The 12,543-nt window shown below is 35.1% G+C and overlaps 1 protein-coding gene across 1 annotated transcript; it reads left to right on the forward strand.

Moving 5' to 3' along the window:
- The first annotated feature begins 1,266 nt into the window (after positions 1 to 1,266).
- Positions 1,267 to 2,518, forward strand: LOC134533224 (sphingolipid delta(4)-desaturase DES1). The gene has a single exon (XM_063370622.1). The coding sequence runs from the start codon at positions 1,481 to 1,483 to the stop codon at positions 2,444 to 2,446; it is 966 nt and encodes a 321-aa protein (XP_063226692.1). The 5' UTR covers positions 1,267 to 1,480; the 3' UTR covers positions 2,447 to 2,518.
- Positions 2,519 to 12,543: the final 10,025 nt, after the last annotated feature.

The raw sequence follows: 12,543 nt of genomic DNA on the forward strand, positions 1-12,543 counted from the left end.
TCGTGCAGGAAGCAATCGATTTGCTGGTGAAGAAATTCGTTCGTCTCGTAACACTAATTTGCACTCCCGCAACACTTATTGTGTTCGTTGCACCCGCACGGCCACGCACACTTCCCAGTGAGGCAATGACTGGCTATAACAGCTTGTGTGAGCAGAGGAAACACCAAAGAGGGTCGTCAGTATATATGTTTTAACATTAATATAATTTGTTTAATGTATTTTTTGGATGGATTTGGCAGGTGCATCACACTATACTCTCTTGTTCACCAATCCTTATCAGCAGTCTGGTTCAGACCACAGATTCAGTGTGGACACATTATTCCATGGCGAGAAATCAACTTTCATATATCCATTCATTCATAATTCTGGTAGATATAATCTTTCTCCGAAACCCTTTTCTTTAACTTGTTTCCCAATGTATCCCTTGGCCGATTTTCCGGTGGATACAAACACACTGTGGAGTGTCTATTTATAGAACTAGTTTATTCCAGAATGGACAATTTCCATTTAGAATACATACACATACGTTTGCCAGAAGCAACAACGTCTTTTACAATTGCTAGTGTAGAGTCATGGCAGTGACACATCCCACCCGACCACACGGTTATCATTATATACTTGTGGTGCTGGCCAACTCCAGCAACAACCATTCCCAAAAAGACTGTCACTATAACACAAATGTGTTCAAGCATAATAGTTGTTTCGTAATGTACATAAAACATGTTTTATATAACACTGATATAAAGTACTCTTTTAATACGGTAACATTTCAGTAAGTTGTGTGTATTTCTTCAGAGTCTTTCCATGCTAATATCAGCTGGTAATCAGTAGTCTCCACTGATTAGAGAGTTTCGCAATGTAACAATTTTAGCCAAGTACCTAATGTGTCGCTCTTGGGCTGACGACCCATAACAACTAATTTTTTATAGACACACAGGGCTAGCCTTACGCCCTCTCCCCTTCCCCCACCACCCAGGGTAATTTTATCAAACGGACATTTTCCACACCTTAAGCGACCTGGCATCCATTAGGCTCACCCCGGGATTTGAAACGCAATCCCCGGGTGATGATCGTTGGCATGTGATGTTCCTTATTTGAACTTGATACTTTACGGAATCATTCGTGCCTTGTGTTTGTTCTATGGCTTTTGCTCTAATTTTCACTCTACAGTTTCATCTTCATTTTATACTCTGCTTCTATGGATAGTAGCGTTGACAATTTGGTGACGTAATTTCACAGATGTGGGTGTTAACAAATTCAAATGGAGTCATGTGTTAACGCTAGCCCTGCCCTCGGTAGGCTATTTAAGTAGTATGTAGACAGTTTCTTGTTGAGTGGCAGACGTGCATTTGTACGTGTGATGAATGGCACTGTTGTGCACTTTTAGTTTCTGATGACTGACAACTTTGGGTTGTTTTTGTTTTGTTATTGTCTATAAATTTTTTGTTAATAGTAATACGTGAGTGGTACCGGGTCTGAAATGGGAGCTCATGTCTCGAGGACTGATTTTGAGTGGTCTTACACCGAAGAACCACACAAAAGCCGGCGTCAAGAAATCTTGGCAAAGTATCCCCAAATCAAGAAGTTATTTGGATACGATCCGTGGTTCAAATGGCAAGTCACAGGTTTGGTTTTGATTCAGTTTTTCATGTTTTATGTGATGAAAAATCAAAGTTGGCCAATGATATTTCTTGTTGCATATTGCTTCGGAGGAGTCATCAATCATTCACTAATGCTGGCAATACATGAACTATCACATAATTTAGCATTTGGTCACGCACGGCCATTGGCCAATAAAATGTTGGGTATGTTTGCAAATCTGCCTATAGGATTTCCATTTGCTATTAGTTTCAAGAAGTATCACTTAGAACATCACAGGTATCAAGGAGATGAGAAGTTGGACACTGATATACCAACCTATCTGGAGGCTAAGTTGTTTTGTACAACATTTGGCAAGTTTTGTTGGGTCGCTTTGCAGCCATTTTTCTATGCTTTGAGACCAGTTATCACATATCCTAAAACCCCAACTACACTGGAGTACATAAATGTCATTATACAGCTTTCTTTCAACACAGTGGTATACCACTTTTTTGGGGGTAAAATCATAGTTTACATGATTGCAGGATCTCTGCTTGCTATGGGGCTTCATCCAGTAGCTGGTCATTTTATCTCTGAACACTACATGTTTCGCAAAGGCTATGAAACATACTCATATTATGGTTGTCTAAACTGGGTGACATTCAATGTGGGCTACCACAACGAGCACCACGACTTCCCAGCTGTACCAGGCTCGAAACTCCCTGAAGTGAAACGCATTGCACCGGAGTACTACGACAATTTGCCGCAACACAATTCGTGGATCAGCGTCTTGTATGATTTTGTTATGGATCCGGACATTGGACCATATGCTCGTATCAAAAGGAAACATCGTGGTCTGAAGACATAAAAGATCTGAAGAATTAAGTGTAAATTTTTGTGTTCAAAATTGTTTAAAAATGTAGTAATTTGTGCATTTATATTTTTCTGTGACATTTTTCAAACCTCTACCCCCATGTTAAATATAATTTATTTTGGGTTATATTATTCTACTGTTATACATGCAATTAGGCTATTAGGATTTTAAAACAGACTTTAGGTTTTTTTTTGTTTTAATAGTACCTAATAAAAATGTGGTTGGTTACATTTCTGAATTCGCTATGCAGGTATATGTGTAGGTACCTACTGTTACTGTCATTCCTCAATATTGTCCTCTTATTTTAAGAGGCGTGTAAATGTATAATTTGTAATTTAATGCACTGCATTGCCATCAATAAACAGGATTCAAAATTATGCTTCCTTTATTATTAGGACTCATCAGTCACGATTGAAGAGTTTCAGAACCACTTTTTCACTGTAGTCAGTAATGATTGAATTGCATCACTGTACAGATATAAACATGGCAAAACGTTTAACTGATATCAACAAACGTGCAGAAATATAACATTTTGTAGGTAATCTGCTAAGAATATCACAATATGCTGCAAGGAAACAACAAATTATCAATTTTAGATTTTGAAAGAAGAAAAATTATATCAGTTTAGGTACTTCTTTTGATAAAGCCATTCCTCAATAACCCTGACATTGTGTTTGACTAGTTGAGAGTGTACTCATCTGGCCCTTTTTATCTGTACCATTGCTTCATTATAAGTGAGTGTAATATACAAGATAAGTAGGTAGTGATGAACTGTCAGAATAAACTAAGGAAATAACTGACTTTATTTTGAGTAAAGAATGTTATATTAAATTGGGGTAGTCACAATACGTACGTGTGGTATGATGTTGCTTATAATTGCACAAACTTGAAGTGTGAGGCTTGCAGCATTGACCGGTGATAGGTCCAGTGGATCGTATATGGTTTTTCAATTCAACAGTTGGTGTTACGTGTGGATTGCCATGATCAATAGTCCTTAAAAAGCAACGCGGAAAGGTTACAGCTGATATGTGCATCATAGTTTTCGTTTATTCCACTTAACCTTTCCCTTATTCGTTTATTCCACTTCACCATTCCCTTTTTCGTTTATTCCACTTCACCATTCACCATGTGCTTGAGATATCTTCAGTCTTAGAGTAGCTTAAAAGAAAAATAATATAAATTAACCTGTGAAACCTTTTGTCACCTGTATTTCATAACAAACACACTGTGATGTTAGCTATGTGGAAACAAGTTGATTGCTGAGTTTTCACATGTAAAGAGTCAATTCCATTCTAATTGGGTTTTTATATAAGGCTGTGAATTAAAATGTTATGTGTTTATACATTTATATTTATCTCTGCCGATGTGATATTGAAAGAAGAAAGTATTTTATATGGCGTACCATAATTAGGGGTTTTTATTCCATCAATTTTTCAGGTCATTCTCTGCCCTCCCCTCACTTATTAATTCAAACCATAGTTGAATGATTGAATGTTGTTAATCACCTATAGGCCCCATTTTTTTCTTTGTCATACCTACAAGGATACATACATTATAAGTATGATACTTTCCAATGCTTCATTATATTTATGATATTCATCTCAAGCAATGACTGGGTAGAGTAGTAATATGTAGGCCCTAATTTTCCCCTTTCATCTATGTAGATATTGGTGACTGGCCACGATATTTGCATAACCAGTGTTGGTTTCAGATAACAAAATATCAGAAGAAAAATATGTTCTTATACGTATTTAATTTATTGTCATTCTATTTTTGTGTAACAGGACCAGAAGGGTACAATATGCACTGGATAATACTACTTCTGAAGTAACAAGTATTATACTAGGTCCAGACTACCGATGCCCCCCCCCCCCTCCCCCTCAGAAGTCAATCGTATACGTTATTAATCTAATAAATGCATTTAACTGAACTTAAAAAAAAATCTTAGGAACCTGTAAAAATATGACTGATATAAAAAAAAATTTACTACTCAGTTTAATGCCATATTTCAAATTCAAGTTGTCATTTAATCATCAAATCCACATTGTTTTCATTTTTTTTTTTATGGATATTTTAATCTATTTAGTTGCATTTTTATTTTACTTTGTTTTCTCTGTTCATTTTTCATGTTGCCCAATCACATAACTTTTGAGAATTTTGTTCAGAGGGTTGGTGGAACAGTTTTATCGTCCCTGATTTTGAGTGTAAATGTTGGACTTTGCACATCACTTCTCAAACTGGACATGTTTCACAATAATTGACTCACTGTTTGGCCAGGCTGTCAGTGAGTCACCTCACATGGCCGGCAATGTAATCCAGCCTAGATGATAACTTAAGTCGCCAGTGTACAGTGGGGGACGAACAACTAGGTAGATTGGGCATTCAAAAATGACTATAGGTGGAAGGAGACTAAAGGCTTTCCACTAATAAATCGGAGCTGTGGTTTTGCCCTCAATCCATAAAGTGTGTGTGTGTGTGTGTGTGTGTGTGTGTATATATATGTATATATATATATGTATATATATATATATATATAGTTACAAGCTTTTTTTAAAAAAAAAAAATATATATATATATATATATTTTTTAAAAAAAAAGCTTGTAACAATTATTTGTAGCCATTCAGCCAAATGAAGCCCTTTCTTCCTGTGTGCAATATTTTTCCACCCCATTTTTTTCTAGTATATTTTTAAAATAATTGTAAAGTAGTCAGTGTTATTTCACTTCTTTACTAGAATTGATTCCAACTAGGCTTGGTTGTGCACTGGATGTGGCAGAATGGTTTGCGACAAACAAATTATGTCAGAAATCATCGCAAGTTGGTATTAACACAATTTGTTTATGGCAATTGCCTGCGATTTGAACGTGCTTGTAATGAAATGCCCCTCTTGAGCACAATAAAACTGAACCAAATGTACACAACATTGATGTGTGTATGACACGCAAATGTTCTATAGGTACCAGCAGATGTTTGTGCATGTAAGTCCGCTCTTACTTGGTAGATTGAAGTTCATCATGGCCCAGTCTGTGGCCGGGCGAAAACTGTACGGCTTGGCGGCATACGCGCGCACCTTAAAACATTTGGTAATTGTTCTTGAGTAACAATAGCAAATATTAGAGAACAGTACGGAACATGGAGGCATTTATTAGTGACAACATATGACAGTGTTTTTTCCCCCTGCGGTGAAGTCATGTTTATAATTTTCCGTTAAGTGTGTGCGCAAAAATGTGTAACCGTATGTATATATCATTTTACGATTTCATAAGAAATTATGCGGAAAATTTATATAGTGTTCAGATACAATCAAATTAAATTTAAGATCTATAGATTTTAACAATGACACATGTATATATAATTTTCTTTGATCGCTTGTCGATGCTACGAAGCTCAATGCAAGCTTTACTTTTGTGTCTACTAATAAAATAGTTCTCATTACACTAAATGCAACAAGAAAAAATTATTTTCGTCAAACTTAATATATGCTATTATAAACATATCTCAGAAAGGGAAAAAGGGCAACTACTTTATATTTATTTTCTATATGTTACATAATCAGTGGATGTAAAATACATGCCATCTAAAATATTTTCCAAATGAAACTTGTTAACAACCTTGCTCATAATACATGCATTTTATTAGCGCACATACTGGCTAGATTATTCCAGCAAATTTGGTATCAAGTCACTGAGAAATGGCATCCATTCATGTATTTTAAATTTTAATGGTAATATTCTTTTATCGTGGTTTTTCTGTAAATAATTTATCAAGTTTTTCTTTCTTTTCTTTCCAAACGGTTAGATGTCCCTTATTAACCCTCAAAACAGTGTTCCTACTGGTTTTTGAGAAATCACCATTTACAGTCTCACTAGCTGAAGTACCCAGTGTTGCCCGGGCTAAACACATTGTAATATAAGGAACATCACTGCCGAGTTTCAAGTCTGTAGAACACACTTGACAAATGGAAAATTTTGATTTTAAAGCCCCATTGATTGCACAATCTCGGTGCATCAAGGCTACGCATCGGCAAAACTAGGACGCCAATCTTCAGCTTCATTTTAGTGGGAAAGCAGGTAACTCCTATGCAAGATGTGATAGATGCATCAAATGATAGCGAGTTACAAATTCAAGGCAATGCCATCTATTAAGTTCTAAACTAAACTGTTATTTGCGTCTTTAGTTTGCTGTCAGCCACGAGCTTCACTAAGCGGATATGTTTCACCAAGTAGGATAGGAAGTTACCAGAATTTGATAAAATTTCATAATAGTATGTGTAACTACCTATATGCAAATCATGTCAATCCATTGCTGTGTGAGAGAACAAACAGACAAACACATTTTTGCATTTATAATATTAGTATTGATTACAATACCTGTGCATTGATGCAGCTATCTCCATGTTGTGCTTTAATTGCATTGCAGATCTTGTGGTTTTCCAAACATAAGAACGTGTATATTTTGTATTTGGGTTTCGTGACACAGTGGATGGTAAATAAAATTAAAAATTTTGAGATCCGTACTGTGCATCCGAACCCAAGCGTCAACCTTTGATAGGGATATTTTTTAGCAGTATGGAGGCGCAAAGCGCTAACTTGTTACGTGCGATAGCATGTAACCTGGTGCATAAAAGGAATTGTCATTATTTTTATCTAACGTAATAGTTTGATTTTTTACGTCAGGATACATGTGGTTGTGCGTAATAAGTTGGCGCTTTGCGCTCCATAATGCTAAAAAAAAAAATTCTGTCGATAGTTTATGCTTGGGTTTGGAAGCACAGTAGGGACTCCTTTTGTTTTGTATTTCTATTTTCCTTCCACTGGGTTACAAAATCCAAATACAAAATATACATGTACATATATACTGAGAGCCACAGAATAAAGTTGCTGCACTAAAACACAATGGTGGCTGCCACATCACTGCACAGGACTACCTAAATTAAGATGTAAACTGTAGAAAAAATGGTGATGGCTGCGTCAATGCCCAGTTACTGTAATGTAAGCCATAAATGGTAATTACCCCAGAAACCCATTGGAATTTTTCAATGCTGGTTTCAGGGAAAATACAGAAGTTTCTAGTGTTCGAAAAAGGTATTGTTGGAATTTTATTATTAATTTTCAGGAAAGCCACAACGTAAGAATAATACCATTTTGATTTGTAAAATGATATACTGTTATTAACCTATTTTTGTTTAATACAATATGTTTTGCATGTTTTAAACATTTTATTCACTATTCCATGCGTTTCCCTGGAGATGTTTTGGGCTTGCCTGGCCGTTCTCTGCTGGCTTTACGAATTCTGCATATACTGCATTTTACTAACGCCGATATATTTGGCAGCTCTTACTGTTGCCTTTTGGAGGGCTGAAGAAGACACTCTCTTTTAGCCTCTTCATCACAACATTGAAACATCAACTTCATAATTACATTTTCACTTCTGTGGATAACTTTCCCACATGTATGTAACCATCCTGTACTCTTCGTAGTCTTCATGTAACTGAACTTCCTGTAGCTGATGTTTGTAAAACAGCTGATAGCATAGTCTAACCTTCCTCGAATAGCTTACCCTGCTTCACCCTGTGCAGACATGCATAAACATCTGCCTTTACCACTATGTTGCTCTTATCTGTAGGCCTACCTATGTTCAAAAACAAGCTGGTAGTGTACATCTATCCATATATTGGAATAGTTCTTCATCAGTTTGTTTTGTCTCAAACATTTTTGTCATATCTGATGTACCACAAGTCTTATAATGCATACATCTGTCTTATAACAATTTTTTAAAAATCAGAAGTCGGCTGTGATAGTAAGACCTTGATACTTATTTTCCTTTATCCAAATGTGTGTAAACTTTTTTTGATCCTACAATGCATTTTGTAGCAACATTTAGACTGTTTAGTAACTAAAATTTAAAGACCCTGTTTTGAATAAAAGTCCCCAATACACTATAATTATGGTTTGCAGCAGCATTGCAAAGTTCACATGTGGCTCATGTATTTGAAGCACAATTTGGTGGTTGTTGCACCTACACATCCGTACGCAAGTGTTTGTACGTCACATTCAGTGGCTAATGAAAAATGTAGACTGTGTCTGGGACATTTGTTAAATTATGAGTTGGTTTTTTTTTATTTACGCACTTTTAACTCAAGTGCATTTAACTGCAAAAAATATGTACATTGGTAGCATTGTTAAAACTGTGATATGTGGTATAACATTTTAATATGTGTATGTTGTAATATTTTTGAACTATTCAACTGTTCTTCATAGATGTGAACATTTTGCTGTTGATGGTTATTTGCAATTAAGTAATACTCATTTGTTGTTGAAAATAAAGTCCCTATAGTCAACCGGCAATCAAAACCTCACAACTCCAGCCGGCTAGAAACACAAACTTTACAGACTGAAAACATTGAAAGGGTGATGTGAGACATCAGAAAACATATAGTGGATTCCGTTAATTGTAAAGAATAGGGTCTTTATTAAAAATAGAGTAATAGATATTTTATTATTGGAAGATGTTATATTTTTCTGTGTTTCTGATATCTGTTTACTTAGGGTTAAAAGTGATTAATGAATGATTGAGTTAGGAGCTAAGGTTTCAATTCAGTCATTAAATATTTTAACACTGCATTCAATTTTATGTTAGTGTTTCATAATTTGATTACTCAACGTGCATTTCTTTGAAACTTAAAACTTGTGTATAAATATGTACTCTAGCTGAAAAATAGTTCCGTTGCAGTTTGGTACATACATGTGTGTTTATTATTTATATGCTGTGTGTTAAGCTTTCAGTGTGACTTGTTATACCTTTATTTAATCAACATCTGAAATCAGTATTGCATTATTATATCAAATGTAAGTAAATGTTGATGTAAATTGTATATGATAAACAAAACCTTTTTTTCACTACATATTTTTAATGCTCCAATTTTGAGTCAAGTGAGTGCCAAAATACAAGAAATTTGGCTTGTATTAGTTTCTGTTTATTGAAGTTAGTGAAAAATAAATATGAATTACATACATTATATTTTTAATTATTTGTACATAGTGTTTTTCACTTCTTTCTGTAGGATCAGAATAATAATTTTGCAAGATATACAGTTTTCAGTAGGAAACTCTGTCACTAAGGAGTGGCAGTTGATGACTTTTTGTCTTCATTCACAATAACGTTTCTATGAAAAAATTTGTTATTTATTTGGCGTAAGCACAAATTATTTTAACAATTTTTGATGACTATGGGAGATAAATATTTCAGCTATATATTCCAGTTTTGAAACAAGACAAGTAAGATTGTGTACATTCTCGTATGCAATGTGGAACTGTCTATATGTCCTACTATTCACTCTGTAAAACAAAAGAATTTAGGTGGGGTAGTTATTCTTGGATTCTCTTTTTAATGTCGTAGAATTACATTTTATGTATTCGTCTCTGTTGATTGTGCTGTCAACAGTATTTAAGTAACTATAAATGTAAAAGTAAAAATTAACACTCTTTGCACTTTGATTGTGCAGTACATTTAGGGTGGTGGTACAATAGATGATAATTCAGTAAACTGAATACTGTTCATTTGTAGGTTCTTCTTTTTATTTATAAATTTTCTGAACTAGTTGAGTATCAAGGAATTGATACGTCTTTAAAACCTGGAAAACGCAGAGAAATTTTCATACTATGCAGTAACATAATGTCGTAAAAGTTAATGTATTTTAAGTCTAAGTTTTGTGTTCTATTAATAATCCATCTGATTATTTATAAATTGACTAAACAATTGTGTGTTAATTTAATGCACAGTCAAAAATCTTCAGTTTTTTTGCATGATCACAGTTTTATCATGTATCGTTTCAAAGTTTGATCAAGTAAATATATTTGTTTTATTTTCAGACCGGCTGTGTTAGTTATGTAGTGCTGGCTGTGTTAGTTATGTAGTGCTGATAAAAAATAACAGTGCAAACTGTGTGTTGTGGTGGTAAACAATTTATAGTCAGTTCTGCGTGTCATGTATGTACAAGGGCATATTAATAAGTAATGCACTTGTCAATTTTTAAGTAGTAAAATAATTAGTAAAAATGAAATTATTTACCAAAAAAGGAACTAGAGGGCACAATTCAAGATCTCGTGATTCCATGTATTGATAGCATTCATCAGTCACCGGTAAAATGGCATTAGTAATTACTTTGTCAGCTGTGGAGGAGCAATGAGCTGTGATTAGATTTCTTTGTGCAAAAGGAAAGAAAGTTGGATGGATCCATTCTGAGATTATGGAAGTTTATGACAAATACTGTATTGACCATACCAAAGAGTCTCGCCTCGTTCGTGAAAAATTGCAGGAATATGTTTTGGAAGTTTTGGAGCACCCATCATATAGTCCGGACCAGGCACCTCCGATTTCCATGTTTTTGGACCCATGAAGAAGTTCCTCAGCGGTAAGAAGTTTGTCGAACTCAAATGGGCCGACCGAATGTGGTTCTTCTCGCTGCCAAGACCAGGATTTTCAAACGGATCCATTGTTGGGACAATGCCTCAACATGCATGGAAGTTACGGGGAAAAGTAATAAATGGATAATACTTTCATTTCTGTTTCATATTGTCATTCATTTTTTTTTACATGTGCACTACTTATTGGTATGCCCTCGTATGTTGAAATGGTTTTTTTTAGTAATAATTAAGAGTGCTGGAACCCTGATATTTGCCTGACCTTACAAACTGCAAAAAATGTGTTGCACATATGTGGTGAAAAGATTTACTACAAAACACAAAGATGCAATGCTTATATGTGCAGTAAAAATTCCATAGAAAATAGCCTAGATAAAAACAGGTGGTATGAAAATGCAAAATTCCAACATGGCATGATGTGAAGTGGAGCTTTCGGCCTCTGAGCATATTTCATGTGGCATAAGACAGAAAAAAAAAACATTACAAGTTTTGATAAGTCACTTGGCCCATGTGAGCATTCGAATGTCACAGTCCAATGTCAGGACCAAGAGTCACACCCGTACATCACCAAGGTTATGTTCAAACAGTATGGACCACACCTAGGAAGGATTGCAGTCTGGTTTGCCAAGCACGCCACAACCCCGTGACAAGTGCGCGTGCCATCCGCTACATTTGCCAGACTTTGTGTCCTGTGTGTCACCTGCATGTTTCTCGACGACGAAAGTTGTTCGTGTGAGTGCAGGTTCACCGCCTAGTGCAAGTGGGAGTCTGGGCTAGTGACAAATGGTGTCCCATTGAGTTTCAGCTGTGAATGTAGTGTCTGCATTTATCCAAAGCCATCGTACACTCATAGCAGCTCCATTGGGAGAGGGCAAATACATTAGTAACACCATTCTTGTGCCTAATCCATTTTCATAAGTAAAACAATTTTTTTTTTTTTTTTTATAATGCTCAATGCTTTTAAAAAAATGCATTAATAATTATCTTCTTTACTGGATAAACGTTGAGAAATATTTACTCTCCATGATGAATGGAATTTTTATTTTGGGGCCTTTTTCCAATCAGATTTCATGTTATACTTTTACAATGTATTATGGATTGTATGTTGTCTGCGTAATGATGAATTTTTTTAAGGGCATAAGTATTTTTAGTCACAGCTGTTGAACAGTGCCAGTAAAGTGTACAAATTTGTTTTATTTTGGACACTTTTTACTGTTGTATTTGATTACTACATATTCAAAAGACTCATTACATTTGTACAAATAATATTTTGGTGGGAACAAATGATGACATTGCAGCATTAAAAATTCTGGTCAAGTACCACAGAGACTTTGTTTCTCTTGTTGATAGACATCACAGTCCATTTTGGGGGAATACTGCAATAAATGGTTCCCTTGCTTCGAGAAAGGCATTGTGACTTTTATTTTTTCCAACAAATAGAAGCGTGCAGAGTCCAAACTCAAGAACTTCAGATAAGATTAAGTAAGTATGTTTGAACAGCAGTTCATTAGTATTAAACAGAGTAAAACTTTTTTTTTTCGATTGTTTGAATTCTTGTCCACCTTTGCTGCTTTTTCTATTTATTTCTCAATGTGCATTTCTAATATATGTACCTAGGTATAGCACTTCTCAGGGTTTTTTTTCTGTTAACCATTCTGTTACATTTT

This window comes from Bacillus rossius, chromosome 6 (assembly GCF_032445375.1).
Source record: "Bacillus rossius redtenbacheri isolate Brsri chromosome 6, Brsri_v3, whole genome shotgun sequence".
Lineage (NCBI taxonomy): Eukaryota > Metazoa > Arthropoda > Insecta > Phasmatodea > Bacillidae > Bacillus > Bacillus rossius.

What these genes read in the sequence shown, in the direction of transcription:
- LOC134533224 (XM_063370622.1), top strand. Translation starts at nt 1,481, where the DNA reads ATGGGAGCTCATGTCTCGAGGACTGATTTTGAGTGGTCTTACACCGAA.